Source organism: Pipistrellus hanaki, assembly GCF_964339955.1.
Source record: "Pipistrellus hanaki genome assembly, chromosome: 1".
Taxonomy (NCBI): Eukaryota; Metazoa; Chordata; class Mammalia; order Chiroptera; family Vespertilionidae; genus Pipistrellus; species Pipistrellus hanaki.
In genome coordinates this window covers 51,072,928-51,094,330 of record NC_140503.1, presented here as the reverse complement: position 1 = coordinate 51,094,330, position 21,403 = coordinate 51,072,928, and the positions used below count along the sequence as shown (strand labels likewise).

The 21,403-nt window shown below is 42.6% G+C and overlaps 1 protein-coding gene across 7 annotated transcripts in view; it reads right to left on the bottom strand.

Moving 5' to 3' along the window:
* Positions 1 to 2,272: 2,272 nt before the first annotated feature.
* Positions 2,273 to 21,403, bottom strand: part of RAB27A (RAB27A, member RAS oncogene family) — a 69,721-nt gene continuing 50,590 nt past the window's right edge. For all 7 annotated transcript variants that reach the window (XM_084878633.1, XM_084878639.1, XM_084878637.1 and 4 more), the window contains 3 exons: positions 20,387 to 20,490; positions 15,531 to 15,654; positions 2,273 to 4,380 (listed from right to left, as the gene is read on the bottom strand). In XM_084878633.1, the coding sequence (XP_084734759.1) occupies positions 4,182 to 4,380; positions 15,531 to 15,654; positions 20,387 to 20,490 (427 nt within the window). In that variant the 3' untranslated portion in view covers positions 2,273 to 4,181. The remainder of the gene's footprint in view (positions 4,381 to 15,530; positions 15,655 to 20,386; positions 20,491 to 21,403) is intronic.

Here is a 21,403-nt window from a genome sequence, read left to right as displayed (position 1 = left end):
GGATACTCTATCCACTGAGCGAAACCAGGGCCGCATTTTTCTATTATTATTTGAACTTACATTTAATTATGAAGTTAGAATCTTCCCAAATGTTTGGAATTCACTTTTTTCTGAATTGCCTATTTATACCCTTCAGTTTTCTTCTGCATTACTTTTTTTAAAAAATATATATTATTGATTTTCCACAGAGAGGAAGGGAGAGGGATAGAGAGCTAGAAACGTCGATGAGAGAGAAACATCGACCAGCTGCCTCCTGCACAACCCCCACTGGGGATGTGCCCGCAACCAACGTACATGCCCTTGACCGGAATCGAACCTGGGACCTTTCAGTCCGCAGACTGACGCTTTACCGCTGAGCAAAACTGGTTTCGGCATACTTTTTAATAGTACTTTACATATTAAGATTAGCTCTCTACTGGCATTTAGAAATCATTTCCTAATTTATTAAGCCCTCTTCAAGATTTTTTTCATGACTTTTCTCCATTATTTAAATAGCATAATTTTCACATTTGAATTTGCAACTACTCTGGAATTTGCTTACGTGTAAATAATGACATAGGATTCCAGTTTGGCTCCCCCAACTAATTCAAAATGTCACTTCTCTTTGGGTCTACCTTTGGACTCTCTGCTTTGTTTGATATATTTATCTATTTATGTGCCTGTAACAAAGTGTTTATTGTAATTAAAAAAAAAAATATGTTTGTATTGATTTCAGAGAGAAAGAGAGAGGGAGAAATAAAAACATCAATGATGAGAATTGGTCAGCTACCTCCTGCACAACCCACACTGGGGATCGAGCCCACAACCTGAGCATGTTCCCTGAACGGGAATTGAAATTACATTTTATTGAAACAAATATTTTTTAGAAGGTGGGCAGTAAAGTCCTTTTGGACAAGGTGACATCAGAACATCTTTAAAGGATGGGAGAGAGAGCCATGCAGATATATGGAAGACTAGCTACCCAGACAGAGAGACTTGCTAACATTCCTGAGGCAGGAGCACACTTGTCTGCCCCAAAGCCAGTGTACCTGCAAAGGAGTGAGTGAGTGAGTGAGTGAGTGAGTGAGTGAGTGAAATAAGGTCAGAGAGTCCAGCTCCCCACATATTCCCTCCTCATCCAATCAATTACTATAACCTTCCCAATGCCTCTTGAATCCATCTCTCAGTCTTTGTTTAGGCCCCTACCCTACTTGTTTAGTTCATCTAAGACTGGCTACACTTCCCACATGATACATGCTCTACAAATGTTTGATTAACATATTTGGCTTACTTCCTCCAGAACGTCTTGTCTTGGTTGGCCCCTCATCAAGGACCTGATGGAAACTGTGCCCTTGGATTTGGTTTCCTTTAGTATTGACCTCTGGTTTGAAACAATGTGATGGGAAATGAAGTTGCAATCACATACAAACTTGAGAGACTAGACCACTATCATGTAATAAAGAGGTAATATACAAATCGACCATCACACCCTCACACAAGATGGCCACCACAAGGTGGCTGGCAGGGGAGGACAGTTGGGGGTGACCAGGCCTGCAGGAGAGGGAAGTTAGGGGTGACATGACTGGCAGGGGAGGGCAGTTGGGGGCAACCAGGCTAGCAGGGGAGCAGTTAGGCATTGATCATGCTGGCAGGGGAGTGGTTAGGGGGTCATCAGGCTGGCAGACAGAAGCAGTTAGGGGCAATCCGGCAGACAGGAAGGCAGGCAGGCAAGCAATTGGGAGCCAGCAGTCCTGGATTGTGAGAGGGATGTCCCAGCTTGGAGAGGATGCAGGATGGTCTAAGGGACACCTCCTGCCAGTGCACAAATTTCATGCACCAGGCCTCTAGTCTATAATAATAAAAGCGTAAAATGCTAATTAGGCCAGATAGTCGAACGACCTTCTGGATGTCATTCTGGACATCCTTACTGATGAAGCCTTGGGATCCCTATGGGATCGGGCCTAAACCGGCAGTTAGACATCCCCCAAGAAGTCCAGGATTGTGAGAGGGTAACAGCTGGGTTGAGGGACTACCCACCCCCCCCATGCATGAATTTCATGCACTGGCCTCTAGATTTATTATAAGCTCAATTGGCACAATGCTCACTGAAGATACAATTCACTTTTACACAGTCTTATAAATAGAAAAAAAACACATTGACTCACAAAAATATGGCACTTCAATAACAAATTTAAACAAAGCATTTCCAAAGAGAATACAGATTATTTATTTCAATAATTAAAGACAGTTCATGTATGTGCACTGTATCAGGTATACACATTTTAATTGTATATTATGTTTAAGGCCAATAGGATCTGTGGCTAATTGCTCATTTGGTTCTTAAAAAAAAAAAAAAAAAAGACAGAAGCATACAAAATTGTCTTCTTTTTAACTATACAAACAGACCATATAAAATGTTCCCTGATATGTAAATGTAAAAATATGATTTACTCCACACACAGCTTATGGCAACTTGAGAAGGTACCACTGTGACCATGACTCTGCCCTTGAAGTGTCTGAATCTTTCCTCGCCAGAATATACAATTCAAATGCATAGGACACAATGGTTTCTTTAGGATTTAAAAGAAGTTCTCATTTTAAGGACAGAAATACATAACATCTTAGTAACCACAGCTAAGTTTTTTAAGGAAGTTGTGGCAAAAATAAACAAAAATAAAACAAAAAATCATTTGAAAATAATCATGTAAAAGCAATTACTTTCCAAAAAAGTTGTATTTTTCTAATTACACTTTGCCAAACATTTGCTACCACAACACACATTTATATTTATTTTATGTAAATCCATTTATTTAAATTATAATATATTGTTCTCTAAATAGTTATTAAGCACTTTGGAAATTTTAATCTATTTAAACCACTTTAATAAATAAGAATTGTCCCCTTTGACCTTTATAAACTGCCACAAAGCACATTTTAAGACCATCTTTAATTGGGTATAAAGACACTTGGGCAATGTAGAAGAATATGTGACCTTGTCAAGACCCAGCAAATACAGATGCCCCTGATCTCAGTGGAAAATACAGGCTGCGAACACTTCATTTTTTCTTACATTGAGCTAGAGTACAAATGTAACCGCTTAAATATAAACATCTATCATCCAGTAAATAGCAAAAGGACATTTTACATCATTAAAAACGAATTCCTTCAATTCCGCCAATGTAAAAACAAAACAGGTTGCAAAGATCATCAATCCAGAGCCTGATGGTGAAAACAGAAGGTTGGTAGTTCACATGCCGATTCAAAGTGAGGTCTGAGGACACCCGACCAACATTATAAACATGAAGGAAAAGAAGCAAAATGTGTACTTATTACAAACAGCTTCGCATGAGCACCAGCTATGTTCAGACGTGGCCAGCATGTCGGCCAAGTACAAAGGCTAAGATCCCAGTGAACTAAAGCCATGGCAATCTAGTCCTCTGTCCCTTCTACCAAACCTTCAGAGCGATGGGAATACAGCAGCCGCACTGGGCATGAAGCCTCACCTCGGCCGCTCCTGCTATCTGAAGCCACCCCTCCCCTCAGCCCCAACCCCGTTCCCACAAACAAGAATCACAGTCAGTAGGTAACTGATTGATCCAGTTTATCCAGGGCCTACAGATAGGGCCGTAGTTTGTCCCATATTCATTTTAAAGAGAATGCTTACATGAATTAATATCTGAGGATCCTGAACCCCATATTTGTGCATATTCTTGTTTAATATTCAAGGCGTTTAGATGGCGTTTTAGAAGGTCACTTACAGTACAAGTAGGATAGTTTCATTTGGGTTCAAGGCTGGTGGTTCTATAATTGCCTCTAAGATCTCGAATGTGAGACACTGGGCCGATCTATGCGAAGGCAGGTGACAATATCCTCAGTCATTCTTCATAATAAGCACACTCTTCTGTGGCTACAGAATCCAAAATCCTTGAATGATCTACTGCCATAGGCTAAGTAAGGTTGTGTAAGGCACTTTTGGCTATGTGCAATACCCCTCCTAACTCTCAGGCCGAGTCTTAAAGAAATGTTTAAAAGGCGGTGGCAAACTGATTTAAAAACTGGATGCTTTATTGATTGGTCTCATCGGGACAGTGAGCAGGAGCCGGTACACAGTGCCTGTTCCCCTCTCTCTGTGTGCCGGTGTCCCCCACAGAGGAGACTGCGGACACGGGCCCCTCAGGTCACTGCGGAGCGCCCTGGGCTTCTCAACAGCCACACGCCCCCTTGGGCTTTCCTTCGCTCAGCTGGTCTGCAGAGGGGTGCCCATTGGGCCGCACCACCCCTTCGGGGATCCAGGACTTGTCCACGCACCGCTCCATCCGCTTCATGATCAGGTCCAGGAGCGTCTCGATCGCCTCGCTTATGTTGGTCCCGTTGGCAGCACTCGTCTCAAAGTAGGGGATTCTGGAAGACAGAGGGACAGCTCAGAGAATGGCTTGTAGAAGGAAAGGATCGTGGGCTCTGCCTCGATAATTCAACTTAGAGAGTTCAAATGTGCAAGGCAGCCAAAGCATTTTACTGCCCCGGCGGTTTGGCTCAATGGAAAGACCAGGGGCTTGCAGACTGAAGGGTGCTGGCTTCAGTTCCCGACAAGGGCGCAGACTTAGGTTGCAGGTTCAATCCCTGGCCCTGGTTGGGGCACAAGCGTGAGGTAACCAATCAATGTGTCTCTCTCACATGGATGTTTCTCTCTGTGTGTCTCTCCCCATCCTCCCTCCCTTCCACTCTAAAAATCAATGGGAAAATAGCCTCAGGTGAGAATTAACAAAACAAAAGCATTTTACTACTATAGGATACATTAAAAAAGACTGTCCTGGATAGTGTGGCTCATTGCTTGGACATTATTCCATACGCCAAAAGGTTGCCCATCCAATTTCCGATCAGGGCACATGCTGGGTTGCAGGCTCAACCCCTGACCCCTCACAGGAGGCATGAGGAGGCAGCCATGGATATTCTCTCTCTCTCTCCCCCCCCCCCTTCCTAAAAGTCAATAAAAGTGTATTTAAGTTAAAAATATCCAATAATTAACACTGCATTCCTAATAGAGATGTAAAACTTCTGAAAGTGTTTATTCCCATTTTACAAATATTAAACTGTGGCCCAGAGAGACAAAGGAGCCCCATTTCACAATGCTGGAAAGGAACAGAGCTGGTTGTGGAATCTACAGCTGTTTGATCCCAATAATCAACTTAGTCATAGGCTCTACTACAGGGGTCTTCAAACTATGGCCCGCGGGCCACATGTGGCCCGCAGAGGAGTCTGATCCGGCCCGCCAGGTTTTTTGGGCAGTGAGCACAGCTGAGGTGTTACAGTAGGAATTAGTAGTTCATATAGTCCGGCCCTCCAGCTCTCTGAGGGACCGTGATCTGGCCCCCACTTTAAAAAGTTTGAGGACCCCTGCTCTACTAGTTCCAAACTTACATACATTATCTGGGGATTTCCAAAACAGGTAAATCCCTTCTACTTGCTGCACATTGGAGAGTGAGGGAAGGGGGGGGGGGGGGGGGGGCAAGGCGGGCAATGCATTAGAGAGAAATGAGAGGTCACTGGCTGTGTCTTTACTGATTGTCAACTCCAGGTGGCATTCCTGCACCAGCCACTTGCAGACACCCTGAATTCTGCATCCGAGTTCCTCAAGGGTGTCTATCTTAAGTGTGCTTATTTTGTTATTCGAAGGCCTGTGGTATATGTATAATTTTTAAAGTAACTCACAAAGCATTATTTCAAAACTGTAAGGCTTCTTTTCACATAATCTCTTAGTGGCCACCCTTTACATTTGAATTCATCATTACCACAAAATTAATCAACTGTCAAATTCTTCCTGCTTCTTAATAAAGCCAGGAAAATAATAATCTAATTGTATTTCCTCAAATTGTTGATTTCATTTCTACCATTTAGTAAAGAATCTGAAAAAAAAAAAAAAAAAAGAAAAAAAAAGAAAAAAAAAAAAACAACTCCAAAAGAAAACGGTTTTAACACCTCAGAGAGTCCTACAACGGAATTCAGTAAAATATTTCTTATATTTATAGGGACTTTAAAATGGCCCACTATTACTTTTCTTAAAGAATGTCTTTGGTTTCCTGTGTTCTCCTAGCATCTTAAGGCTACATTAATGACTCTGATTGCAATTTCAGTTGCTCTTGTATTATTTCCTGGCTAGAAGCAGCTTCCACATGAGAACTTTTACAGTTTCCTTTTAAAACCTTCTTTGTGCTTTTACAGATGTTTGCAGAACATCTGTTCTTATGTCCCTACAAGGCGGTGCGGGTGTTCGTGTGTAGGGATAGAAGGCTATTTCTCCACTATGATTCCCCCGGTGCTATCTTACTGCTCACTTCCCATAGGAGCTATAACTTGGCCTCGGCAATTCTCTCCTGTTCTAGCATAGCTTCTAAAACCTGAGTAAAAAACTACGATTTCATCTGAGTATTTCTCTACACATCTCTAAATTTTGCAAGACATGGTTGCCGCAATGATTCTCCCATGCCCGCATTGATAGCCCTTCATATACTGACTCTAAAATATCTTGATCAGAGAAGGGTCTACCAGGAAAATTACATGGCCTTAGTGGTTTTTTTAAACCACTGCTTATCTACTGTCAGTCTTTTTTCCTCCCTCTTTATCTGTCCCTTTATCCACAAAATGAAGATAATACATATTTTCTAACCCCTGCGTCTCATGCAGTATTTGATTACCAAGTGTTAAGAGAGCACCCTTTATGTGGACACAATAAATAATGATTCATCAAGTACCTGTGATGTTATTGAACTAATCCGAGGGAGCGTTCATGATGTTGCCATTGTTACAGAAATTGAATTTGGGATTGAGAGGACTCAAAACTTAAATACTTACATTTTCTTCTTCTCAATTATACCCAGGAAGAATCATTTAATGTCTACAGACCATCTCTTACACTCAAGAGGAAGACCTGCTCACTCTATTGCCATTTAGAAATATACTGTTTCATGGAAAGGCGACTGAAAAATGATTCCCTCCCTCCGAGAATAATAGACTGAAATTGAAAATACACACGTACACAAAAAGTAGTTAAATAGTAAACTTCTTGTAAATACTAGTCATGAAAATGCACACCTAACTTTTAAAATTCGCACAAATCTATAATAATAAAAGCATAATATGCTAATTAGACTGGGCAGCTGAACACCTTCCGGACGACCTTCCGGATAAAGCCAGGGCTGCGAGGGCCGAGCCCCTTGCCTGAATTCCGTGCATCGGGCCTCTAGTTCGATTATAAATATCTTTCCAACTCTAGCCTCCTCACATTCACAGAATATCTCAATGGAATCTCCTTAAACTCTTTCTACTTTCCATAGTTTCTTCCCTTTTAGCTCCTGAAAATGACCTCACAGTCACTTAAAAGGCATATATGAAAAAACATAGTTGAAAGTACTTTTAAAAACTATAAAACCTAGGTGTAGAAATTACAGACAATTCGGACAACTGTCAGGAGCCATCATCTCTAGAGTTAGGCTTCCTGGAAACAAATAGTTACCAATTGTGTAACCCTGGCAAGCTATTCTCTGTGCCTCCGCTGCTTCATTTGTAAAACTAGATAAAATCAGGATCTTCTTATAAGGATTGAGTTCATTTTAAAGCACTTACTATAATAATAGTAGTAGTAATAATTAGCTACCCTTTTTTCTCTAAAATATAAGGGTATCTGATATCAAGAATTAACCAATCAGCTGGAACTTTATCATACAATGTGACCAAGATTCAACTTCTTTATATGACCTGTATATTTATGGTTCGAGACAGGGCATTCATCTTGCTGTGTTGGGCTATTGTCATTTTTTAAATGTGACAATCTAACAGAAAAGAGGTTAGTGCCCTTGACTAAATTTGGTATCTGGGATCAGGCCTTCCTGCATCAGGATGGCTCACTCAGACTTACCTGTCCCAGCCAAAGTGCTCCAAAGCATTTGCCTCCCTTCACCCCTCAAACACCTCATTTCCCCAAGTGGCCATCACTGAATGCTGACAGAAAATGGACCTTGCTTTAGTGATTAATATAAATGACGGATGCCTCTAGCAGCACTGTGAGCTACTGTCTAATGTTTACTAACTTAAGCAAATATTTGATTGGCAGTATTTCAGGGTATGTGAGTTAAGATGTATATTTCAAGTCTCTCATATTAAAAGATGTACAATATTAACAAGATGTAGTTTAGATTCATAACCCCAAATTCAAGTAACCAACTTATACCTTTCAATTAAAAGTACACTTCCCTGCCCTTGTGAACCTCCAGGTCATGTGACCAGGAGTCAGGTTAATAACCTGAAAAGCCTTCGACGGATCATTGGAGTCTTCTGAGCAATTAGGGCAACTCGGGTTTTGTTTCTATGGGAATAAAATACGAGAGCTCACTCCTCTCCACTCTCAGCTCTTTGAACTGCCAGACAAGAAGCAAACCAGATGAGATCCACAGAGAGGATCATGAAGTGAGACTTTCCTTCCATAATAAGATGATGCCTCGGAGACAGAAATGTGCCTTGTGCTCACATTTGAAAGCTGGACTTCTCAGCTTGTCTTAAGGGCAAAGAAAGTTTAGTGCGTGGAATTAATATTTGTATGTGCATATCTTCTCGGTGTTGACTTTTAGAAAGCATGTGAGGTGCTTAATCTGAACACTTCCCTGTATCTGTACAGAGGAGTAGCCGAGGCTGATGGGTCATGGTAAGGAGGCAATGAGATAATACATGGAAAGGGCTTACACAAGCTAGCATCCAGCAAACGCTCAATAAAGTTCATCTAATGAGGTTTTCTCTAAAAATTATGTTCTGTTTTTCCTAAAATATAGTAGGCAAAAGTTTAGTAATCTTAAATTCAAGAGGATCAGTAGTTGTGTGTGTGTGTGTGTGTGTGTGTGTGTTTAAACCATAGAAAGGATAGTATTGTTCCTTCTCTCCACATGGTGGCGCTAATATAGCTTTACCAGGGAGCAGTATCTCCAAACCTTTGGCGGGGAAGTCTGTGCTGCTAATGGTGATATCAATCAGTAATTGACCATTTAATGGCCATTTGGAACATGCAGAACCCCAATCCAGTGTGCTTTTAAAAAATACATGAATCACAAACTTAAAAATGAAATAAAATAATGAAATGAATGGCAAACAGCTTCAAATCAATGAGGAGCATTATCACTTGCCGGTTTTCACTAAGATATCTATATCCCTAGCTCATGCCATAGATTAAGACCCACATCTAAAGAGTTGTTTTTCTATTATTTATTTAAAAAAAAAACACTAGAAGATTCAAGTTTCCAGTCAGAATTTTTCAGAAATAAAAGCAAGTGCATTTGATAACTCTCCCAAATGGTTCTAGATATTTGGCCCACGGGTGGATCAGAAATTATGGAGAAATTTTTCACTAAAGTAGGAAATAAAATATCATACTTTTCATAATCTTTTGAATGCTACATGAATAAGCTAGTATAGTCAAGAAACAATTTTCAACCTTTCTCATCTCATGGCACATGTAAACTAATTATTATACTAAAATTCTGTGGCACATCAAAAAATGTATTTTTTGCCAAACTGACAAAAATAGATATAATTTTTACTAATTTACAAAAAAAAAAAAGAGAGAGATAGTAATTGCCTACTCTTTTTACTCCAAAGGGATTTTTTAATTATTTTTATTTGTTTTAAATATGTTTTTATTGATTTCAGAGAGGAAAGAAGAGAGATATATAAACATCAATGACGAAAGAGGATCATCAATCAGCTGCCTCCCCCACACCTCCTACTGGGGATTGAGCCCACAACCCAGGCATGTGCTCTGAATGGGAATTAAACCATGATCTCCTGGGTCATAGGTCAATGTTCAACCTCTGAATCATAAGAGCTGGGCTCCAAATGATTTTTTTAAAATCAGGTGCCTATACTTGTATATAAAGATTTCTGGCCGAAACTGGTTTGGTTCAGTGGATAGAGCATCGGCCTGTGGACTGAAAGGTCCCGGGTTCAATTCCAGTCAAGGGCATGTACCTTGGTTTCAGGCACATCCTCAGTATGGGGTGTGCAGGAGGCAGCTGATCGATGTTTCTCTCTCATCGATGTTTCTAACTCTCTATCCTTCTCTCTTCCTTTCTATAAAAAATCAATAAAATATATATTTTTAAAGAAAGATTTCTGATACCAAGAATTAACCAATCAGATGAAACTTTATTATGCAATGTAACCAATTAGATACAACTCTAATATATGACCTATATTTATGGTGCAAGACAGGACATTCACACAAAATGGCTATTGTTGTGTTGGCTGTTGTCCTTTTTTATTTGACAATCTAGAGAGAAAGAGGCCAGTGCTCCTAACTAAATAGGTATTGCACGTTTTAAATTCTTGCGGCACACCAGTTGAAAATGGCTGCAGAAAAGAGCTGAGGTATGGACTGTCCAGCCTAGGAGACTGTGCCAAATGAACTCTAGATCCTGTGCTGACTTGTGTGGGGCTCTGGAAATTGTCTTGTGTGTTTAGTTGCAGCTGATGTATGTGGTTTTAAAACATGCCCAATGATACATCATTAATTTATTTCTCAAACAAAGGGAGGATGTCATCCAATTAGCAAAGCATCAAACTACTAGAGATCAAGCTATTCATACCCCATTTCCTCTAGGTCAGGCTAGACAACACGGGGTATTCTGCTGAGCTAAACCGCTTGAAATTCCAGAAATGGTCTGTTCTCATAGTATTCATGTGGTAAATAAATGTTTTTAAAGTCATCTTTCATTCCAGAAATTCTTGAGCACCTGCCTCATCAATAGCCAACAGCCTTCAGTGGGAAAACAAGTTGTTCTAATTTTGCAGCCCCTGAAAGTGTAAACCGTAAAAGTTCCCGTCACACACACACACAAAAAAATTGTAGCTATTATGTGGTGATGAGTGTTAACTACACTTATTTTGGTAATTCTTTTGCAATATATATATATATACCCATCAAATCATTATATTGTACACCAAAAACTAATACAGCATTCTATGTCAAAGATCTCAATTTTTACACAGTTGCTGCCTATTTCTTGGCACAGCACATGAAATATGTACATTCAATTATCATGCTTTCATCACACTCACAATTTTCTTTATTATCCTCAACTCTGAATCAAGGACAAAGTCTCCTAATGACCACCGACTACCCTCTGTAAGTAAAGCAGAGTGTGGGAGGGAATTTAGGGGTAACCAGAGTAAAATCCTTGCCTGCCCACTGAGGCTGGTGCTCCCTCTGTCCCAACCCAATTGTCCCTCCCAATCTATATTACAGCTGGTGCAATTAACTGTGTGAGAAAAAAACAAAAAAAACACCTTTTTTTTGTAGCATAGCTTTTCCAATGAGAAGTCGGTGAGCACGTTACCCTCACCCATGTGTGGCATCAGGAGACAAGTGCTTTCTGTTCTGTGCATAAGTGTTCTGCCCAGCTATCTGTCAAGGAACATATCTGCCAACATGCACACCTGACAGTAACTTGGCATCTACACCAGTGATTCTCAACGTGCCATCCTCAACCACCACCACCACCAGCAGCATCTGGAAATCAATTACAAATGTATATTTGGGGGGCTTTGACCCAGATCAACCAAATCAGAAATGGTGGGACACGGCTCTCAGGTGACTCTGATGCACACTAAAGCTTGAGCTCCAACAGCTTCACCTAGAAGGGCATGTAGGCAATGCTGCTCTCTTTTACTATCTTTGTCACTGACTTTGTGTGTTAATCCTCACCTGAGGGTATTATCCCATTGACTTTTAGAGAGAATGAAACGGAGGGAGGGAGAGAAGGAAGGAGAGAGGGAGAGAAAAACATCAATGTGAGAGAGCGACATCAATGAGTTGCCCCCACATCTCCCCAGGGTGGGGAAACAAACCCTAAACCCAGGTACAGGTCCTTGACCACGAAATTGAACCCCTGACCCTTTGGTACACGGGCCATGCTCTAATCACGGAAAAACACAGGCCAGGGCTTTGTAACTACTCTCAAAAGTGTTTCAGCAACAGTATGACTTGTAATAGCTATTACTGGCAGGACTGAACATTTGAACAAACCTCTGTTTTGTTCTCTCCTCTGTCTTCAATGACAATATTATTCCATGTAACATACTGCAAAGCACTATTTTGCACTTGTTCTAGCAGAACTTGATTGGTTTACCAAGAAATCACTTTGTTGTGTTAGGAAGTGACTCAAGAACATCATATTACAATTTAACCAAGTCTATAGCAAAAAAAAAAAAAAAGATTTTGCAGGAAATTAGGGGTAAATGGATTCTTAGTTCTACTAAAACTAAATTTCCTGATAGTCATCACCGTGCATCCAGCTCGCTCTTTCCATTTTGGACTGCTGCATGGAGTTCTCATTCTCTGGTTTCCCTGTCCCAACACACACAGATGTCCCATATTTGCACTGTAACACGTCCTTTGTCATGTTTGCAAAGTTTTTCGGAAACCCAGTCTGTCATTCTCTGAATGTATGTTTTTTCAGAGAATCACTTGTGAGCCACTGATCCATTTTTATGATTGAGGATAGAAGGCAGCACAATATTAACAACAAATTTATCAGACAACATACAAATGATATGTAGATATGTCATGCCCAGCTGGTGTGACTCAGTGATGAGCATTGACCCATGAGCCTGGAGGTCACAGTTCAGTTCCCAGGCAGGACACAACCTACACAACTATACTCTATACCTCCTAAATGTTAAAGGAATTTTGTTTCCATTCCTTTCCATTCTCCTCCAATAGTTTCAATTCCCTGATCTGCTAATCCCATCTCTCCTCATTTTTATTCAATCCAGAAACTTTAGAGTGAGCCTCTCTCTTTAAAATACTCCCCAACCCTGTAATCTGAGCACAGATGAAAATCAACCCCTGCGTTCCCAGACTCCTCATATAGTCCGAAAGCAACCTTGGGCTCAGGCATTATGTGGAATGAACCAAGGAAACCAGCAAAGGGCTGAAGAAGCTCGGAGGAGGAGGAAGTCAATTACGACTCTGCCCCAAAGTTGAGAATATAGCTGTTTGATGTAGCTAACTGCACTGGCTGCCCTGGGTTTTGCTCTTTTTGCCTTTACTAGCACATTTCTCAAAAGCATGGTCTGGGCCCGTGGTTTCCATTGCTTCATCACTTACTTCCTTCTCACCCCCTTGCAACACGGCTCCCAGCTTCAATGCTGTGTTCTCATGGTATCTGACCACCCCCGCCCCCCCCCCCCCCACCCCCTGCCCGCTACATTACAGGAGTGTCTTTTAAGGGAGGAAGAGAGCATATCTCAACCCTGCACATGCAAATCACATGGAGAGCTTTGAAAGATACCAATGTCCAGGCCCCCACCTGTGGTGGTTTTGAATATGTCAATGACATTTCCCAGAATTCCCTTCCTAGGTAGGTTGGACCGCAGGGAGATCTGGGGGATGGAAGTGAAGCAGAAGCTGTTCTGTAGCTGTCACACGTCATTGCTTTCCTGCTGGCTCATCTCGTTGGCATAGGCCAACAGCCAGACCTGCACCTGCTCCATCTTCCCCTCCATCCTCCTCCAGCTTCCCCGAGCGGAGCCCTGGCTGCAGCAGGACGCCCACGCCACCCAGGTCAGAGGCGACAATGACTGACAAGGTTTGGGTCCATGAGTACGGATCCAGCTGCTTCTGGCTCTCTCTCACTTTGGATCCAGCTTCCCTTCCTGACTGCCTGTCCTCTGGACCATCAGACACAAAACTATAGAGACTGCCCACCCAGCTCCTACAGGAGCATAAGTCAAACCGCTCTGTTCCCGAGTGTGTTTGTTCACGGAGCCCTGCCTGATAAGCCACTCCAGACCAATTACGCCGGAAGCTCAGAGGCGAGGACTGAACATGAGTATTTGTTGAAAGCTCCCCAGGGGCTCCTAACAGGGTTCCCCACCGCCTACCCTGAGTGAAAACCTCCACATCTGACTGCAACTCCTCCCCAGCGTGAGCCAGCCTAGTGATGGGAACCACCCGCTTCCTGGTGCCGGATTTAAGATTTAAAATCCTGTTCTGCCCGACCCTGACCCTGTGTGTTTTCTCTGATTTAGTCCCTTTCCTTTTCCACAAATCCAGCCCCTCCCTACTTCACAGATCACTGCAATCTCCCTGCCTCCAGTCTTCCCTCCTTCTGTTTCATCCCCCCTCTCCTCCTGCCTGCAGTCCCCCAACTTCTCCCTCCCCCCGACTGATCTGGAAAAGTGCTGATGATGTCCCTCTGTGCTCAAAGGCTCTCAGCAACTCCCTGTCCCCCAGGAAACCAATCTCACTCTGTGGCCTCTGGCCTCTTCCCACAGGGCGACCTATCCTTGCACTCTCTTCTCAGTGTGAATCCCATCCTCGCGTGCTTTCTGAACCTCCATCAGCCCCAGGAAGAGCACAGCTGTGTTCAGACAACAAGAAGGGAAAGGGCCTCCTCTGGCCTCTTTGGTTTCTAACAACCAAAGCCACTCACCAGGTAACGTCCCTCTATACCACCCTCCTCCACACCACACACTCCTCCTCTCCCACCCCTTCCTTCCCAGCCCCACTGGCTGCCTCCCCCGGATATTCAGGGTAATTAATACACATACATTTGAGTGCTCATTTTTTTTGAGGCAGAAGAAAAGTAAAGTACAAATTTCTGTGTAAGGGTGCCCTTGACACTTTAATCAAAAGTGGCTGACCCCTCCTTTTATGTCCAATGAATGCTGCTGCTATAGGATCCTCTTCCCAGAGCTCAAGAAGGAAGACAGTTTTAGTTGATTCTCCACCACAAGAGCACAGCCTACACCACAGGGGAATCTTCACACTGCTCTCCCAGCACAGAAAGTTCAAAGCCAAGAGGGCCCTGGTGTGCCCTGGAGCTCTCTGCGGCAGCAGGTGAACTGGCTTTGAAATGTCCTTGTGGAATATAAAGGATGTCCTTATTCCAGGAATCACCTACTTGCATCTCATAAAGGAGGCCTTACAACATTAGGACATTTACCCTCAATGCTATTTTTCTTCAAACACCAAGAAATTGGAGAAAATGGGACAAAAGAACTGAACAAAGGCCCTTCTCCAATGCTTTTTCTATGGTCCCAGTATTATATAATACTAGAGGCCCAGTGCATGGCATTTGTGCACTGGAGGAGGGTCTCTCGGCCTAGCCTGCGCCCTCTCATAATCCAGAACCCCCTGGGGGATGTCCACCTGCCGACTTAGGCCCGCTCCCTGCCACTATGCTCGCCAACCATGAGCCCAGCTTCTGGCTGAATGGTGCTCCCCTTGTGGGAGGCACTGACCACCAGGGGGCAGCTCTTGAATTGAGCATGTGCCCCATAGTGGTCAGTGTGCATCATAGCAACTGGTTGTTCTGCTGTTCGGTTGATTAGCGAATTAGGGTTTTATTATATAGGATGATCATGCAAACTAGATATTTGATATCTCCCAAGGCCTACAGCTGAATGCTTTGTTCTGTTTTTTGCTTTTATCTTTTTTTGTTATTTATTCATATGCTAGTGTTTAAGTTGGACGTGTTTACTCTAGATTTCTCCACAAAAATACTCACCCATATTTCTCTGCAAGTCCTCTGGCCTCCTCCTCTTTCACTGCTCGTTGGTCTTCCAGATCACTCTTATTCCCACATAACACTATGTCTGGGTTTTCACAATATGCATGCATTTGTAGCTGGCCTGTTAATGTAAGAAGATAGAAAATTATAGGTGAACAATAATGTAAGTGCATGATCAATGGACAATACATGCAAAAGTACCTGATACAGTGCTTTCAAAGCATCAGCGCCCTCATCTGTCAAACTGAATGGATGAGGCAGAGATGTGAAACTATTCCTGCCCTCAAACACAGACCCCAGCTTATGTATGTCAGAGAGGAAAAGGGAAAAAAAGCCCCCAAAGTGTGCATGTGCGAAAGTGCACCCACGTGTGCATACACACACACACATACACAAAATAGGTGGCAGTCTTTTTATGAAGGTCATTTGAAAAAAACTTGGAGAATTTCCTAGTGCTTATTGCTACTCATTCCTTTTTTTTAGAGAGAAAAATAAATATTGATTTGTTGCTCTACTTATTTAAGTATTCACTGGTTGACTCTTTTTTGTGCCCTGACTGGGAATCGAACACACAATTGGTGTGTCAGGGCAATGCTCTCACCAACTGAGCTACCCAGCCAGGGTACTTATAGTTCATTTTAAAACTGTTTTTTTCCTCTCCACAGCAATCACATTTTAAGAGTTGTCTTCCTATTAGCCAACCTCTTTCTATCTGAAATGGTTTTCATATTTCTCTATTATTCTAAGGTAGAATCAATTCACTTAACACACAATACAAGATTAAATGCAGGGAGAAAAACCCAGAAGAAACAGTCAATGATTCAGTCACCAGAACCAAGAAAAAGCAGGAGACTACAATTCTTACACCACAGCTTTTAGTTCTTTTCACTGGGAAAACTGTAAATAGACATAATTTTAAATCAAACAAACAAAAAAAAAACTGCACTAAACTGAGTAGTTTAATCTCCCAAAGAAGGAAAATAAAGTCTTACTTCTTACTTGTCACACCCCATAATGAAATTAAAACAGCCCGAGCTTTCACAAAATGTATGGCCTAATTTCTTTTTCACATGGTTAACCAGAAAGTGTTGACATTTTAGTTCCTCATTACGAAGTCTTGTTCATTTTATCTTATCGAACATGATAAGTCAAGGCAACAAGCATTAATTTCAGCTTGACACTTGGTGTAGAATTTCAGAACAATGACCTTTGCCCTAAAGAGACAAGCAGGAAAATAAGAACTCTGCAGGCAAGACCAAACTGTGCAGTTCCCAACAGCAGCCGTGCCCTTTCTTTCCCCGGAGCTGTTACCCACGCTGTCCCCACACCCCTGAACACCCAACCGCAACCTTCCTCAGGGACTCCCCACCCTTCCTCTAAGACTTGCTTCTTAGTTACCTCTGCTGTGAAATCGTTCTGGTCTCCAGAGTGGCTCTGTGCTCTGTTAACACCTTACATGTCCAGGGGTTCTAAGCATGAACTCAGGATCCAGGGTGTCTCCGGTGGGAGCCTGGCTCTGCCATTTACTAGCGGTGCCACTCTGGGAACCTAATCTGACTCTTCTATGCCTCCGTTTCCACATGTAGATACTGATAATAATGTACTTACTGTTAGGGAATGTACTTACTGAAGGAGGAAAGCACGAGACCGAACGTGGTCAAGAGAATTTTAAATTTATTAGATGACCTGGAACCAGATGGGCTGAGCCCCAAAATGGTGCCAGCACCCAGCAACAGGGAGTCAGAGATTTTAAAGGACTCAAAGTGGGCTTTTTCCATGGGGAATTTTTTATTATTTATAACTAGAGGCTTGTGCATGAACTTTTTGCACTGGGCGATGGTCCCTCAGCCTGGCCTGCACCTCCTTGCAATATTGGGACCCCTCAGGGGATGTCCTACTGCTGACCTAGGCCTAATCCTGCAGCAACTGGACATCCCTCTCACAGTCTGGGACCCCACAGGGGATGTAGCAGTGCACCAAGCGGCAGGCAGCCAGGGAGGAGTCTGAATTGGGGCGGGGTGCTATGACACTCGGGCTCATCCCAGCCCTCTGCGCCTGCTGCCCAGGAGTCGAGGAGTCGGGAAAGGCTCCCACCGAGGCAGCTGGGCTCTCCAGCTGTCAGCCCAGCTTCTGGCTGAGCAGTGCTCCCTTGTGGGAGCACACTGACCACCAGGGGGCAGCTCCTCCATTGAGCTTCTGCCCCTTGATGGTCAGTGTGCATCATAGAGACCAGTCATTCTGGTAGTTCCACCGTATGGTCGCGTGGGCTTTTATTATATAGTCAAAATATGGAAGCAACTCAAGTGCCCATCAGTAGATGAGTGGGTAAAGAAGATGTCACACACACACACACACACACACACACACACACACACACACACACACACACACATTATTGGGCCATTAAAAAGAAGAATGAAATCTTACCATTTGCAACAGGACAGGTGAGCTAGAGCAGTGGTTCTCAACCTTTCTAATGCTGTGACCTTTTAGTTCCTCAGGTTGTGGTGACCCCCAACCATAAAATTAATTTCATTGCTACTTCATAACTGTAATTTTGCTACTGTTATGAATCATAATGTAAATACCTGTGTTTTCCAATGGTCTTAGGTGACCCTGCTAGCGGTTGAGAACCACTGCTGTAGATCCTAAGACCATCAGAAAACACAGATATTTACATTATGATTCATAACAGTAGCAAAATTACAGTTATGAAGTAGCAATGAAATTAATGTCTGACTGATGGCTTAGGCCCACTCCACCTGGGCTCTGAGGGCTCTCAGACTGTGAGAGGGAGCTGGTCGGTCTGAGAAACACACTCAAGTGCTCGAATTTTGTACACCGGGCTTCTAGTATTGTAATAATTATGTACAGTGCCAATTCAGTGCTGGAAATACCAGGCAGAACACTATGTAAAGTATATGACTGTCTACCCACTATGCTGTATACCTGAAACTAATACAAAATAATATTAAATGTAAACTCTAATCTATAATAATAAAAGTGTGATATGCTAATTGGACCAGATGTCCTTCCAGACAGCCTTCCAGATGAAGCCGGGCTCTGAGGGAAGCCCAGGTCCGGGTGCCAGAGAGAAGCCAGTGCCGGCAGCTGGGGGAAAGAAGGCTACTCTTGCATGAATTTTGTGCATCAGGCCTCTAGAACAATGATAAAATTAAGAAACAAAACTAAAGTTTTCTATTATCAAAACCATAGCCAATGCCCTAGCTGGTGTGGCTCAGTAGATAGAGAATCAACCTGTGGACTGAACTGAGGGCATGTACCTCAGTTCCAGGCTCCTCCCCTACCCAGGCCCTGGTTAAGGCATGTGCAGGAGGCAACCAATTGGTGTGTTTCTCTCACATCAATATTTCTCTCCGCTTTTTTCTCTCTCTTCCTCTCTCTCTAAAAATCAATGGAAAAATATCCTCGAGTGAGGATTTAAAAACAAAACAAAACAAAAAACCCACAGCCAATACTAACAAATTACCAAGTAATTTTGAAGTAGGAGGTAATTTTTAAGTGTTTTCATTATAAAGATTTGGATATTAAAAATTTAACATCAGAGCCTTTCCCAATAGATTTTCTAGGTTTATATTAATACAGCTAATGGAGGTAAATGTATATTCTCAAGCTGTTATTTGGTCCAGTAGCAGGATTTTAGATTATTATCTCTTTAAAAAGTCAAAATGAGGATATATCCTATCTAATAAAGAGGAAATATGCTAATTGACCATCACACCCTCACAAAAGATGGTGGCACCCACATAAGGAGGGAATATGCTAATTGACTGCCATGCCCTCAAAGATGGCAGCGCCCACAACCGCAAGATGGCGGTGACCAGTCCCTCAGCCCCACCAGGGTGGCAGGCATACTGCAGAGCTGGGCCCACCCCCAGGAGGGTCTGGCCACTCTGCAGACCTGCCTCCAGAATCCCCAGTCCCCTCAGATCCCCAGCCACAGGCAAGCCTCCAATGTCAGCTGCCCAGCCACCCAGGGCCACCAGAGGCTCAGGTAACCAGGGCCACCAGAGGCTCAGGTAACCAGGGCCGGCTGGGGTTTGTGCTGCCGGCAGTGGCAGCAGCAGAGGTGTGATGGGGAGGTCGCCTTCCCCTGATCACTGGTCATCTCCCACCCCTGAGGGCTCCTGGACTGTGAAAGGGGGCAGGCCGGGCTGAGGAACACGCCCCCCCCAATCCAGTGCATGAATTTTCATGCACCAGGCCTCTAGTATATACATATATGTTTAGATAGATAGATAGATAGATAGATAGATAGATAGATAGATAGATAGGCAGGCAGACAGTCAGTGCTGGGACTACTTTTGCCAATGGAGTTCTAGAGTCCTTCAGGTAAATGCCTGTCCCTCAAGACAGAGAGGGGGGCTCTAAGCATGTTAGAGACAGGCAGCCAGGGGTCTAATCCATGAAGCCTTCAAAAGGTCTGTATGTAATCTGTGTGATCTACGTTTTAAACCCTGGGATGATACAAGACTTGATAGCACACAACAGGCAAGGTGATACTTAGTGATTCTACCCCTCTAGGCTTGTGTATCCTTTTCTATAAAAGGGAGATGAGTCTCCTCTGTGGAAAAGACTAATTAAGAGATTGCATGGAAAGCAGGGCCTTCTACCTGGAGCATGGGAAGCACTCAACAAACCAAAGTCAGTATTACTAGAAAAAGCAGAGTATTTCAGTTATCTTTGCCCCTAAACTAATAGCCATACTCCTTTATATAGCATTTTAAACAGCACTAGGATTTCTCCCAAATCAATTTACAATAAAAGTATTGTAGAATGTAAGAAGGCATTTTATTGTAGGGAGTGGGAGGCAGGGAGACAATAACACTTACTTATCCAGTTCCTGACATTGAGGAAACTTTGTTCATTTGTCAGATCAAAAAGCAGAAGAAACCCCATAGCATCTCTGAAGAATGCTGTTGTCAAGCTCCGAAACCTAGGGATATAAAAGCAGATGGATCACCTAAACATGGCCCCACTCCTGAAACATAAAGCTACCACCGGTACCCTCAGCCTCTCACCACAGTTCATCAATAACAAAATAGATGTTTAATAATGTGCCACTGTTTATAACTTTACATTATACATGAATATTATTGCTCTTAGAATGTTATTGCTCCACTAGATTTAGTGGAGAATGTGATTATAAATGACAATTTAATAGCATAAAGTTATGAGTATAATCAATATTAGGTATCTTACAAAATATAATAAATTGCTACCTAGAGCAAGAATATTTAAAATATATCCAGATTTTTTTAAATGCCACAATTATCAAAAGTTATACTTGGAATGTTCTTTTAAAATAAAAATAGCCTGTATCAATGGAAAAAAAATTTAAACAAATCAGATGCTGCTATTCCAAAAGCGTATAAGACAGTTATTTATCACTTCTGTAAGTTTATGTGTTAACAGACCATGGGATTCAAAAACCCAGCCTGCTGGACAGGGATGACAGAACTAGTTCATGATCTTTTAGTATCACCCAAGAATTCATTGTCCAACCAGGAGTTAATTAGACCCAAACAATGGAGCTTGCTATGCATGTTTTCCTTGTCCTGTGAAGGTTGGCTTGACTTGACATTACAATGTGTTTCATGACCTTTTGATTTCAATCCCAGGCGTTAAGGTGGGAGTAGTAATGACTCAGCACCTGCTCTTCTTCAGTACTCTCTCTCTTCCAAGGCTTTATCCTGCTGTGTCCCTCTCTCCCTCCAACAGTCAGTTTCTCCTTGCTTTGCCTTTATACAAAGCCTACAATGGACAGACACAGGCTCCAAGGAAGAAAAAACTGGTGTGAATTCGTCATCTAACCTTCTAAGCTTTCTCAACTATTTTTAATTAATGTT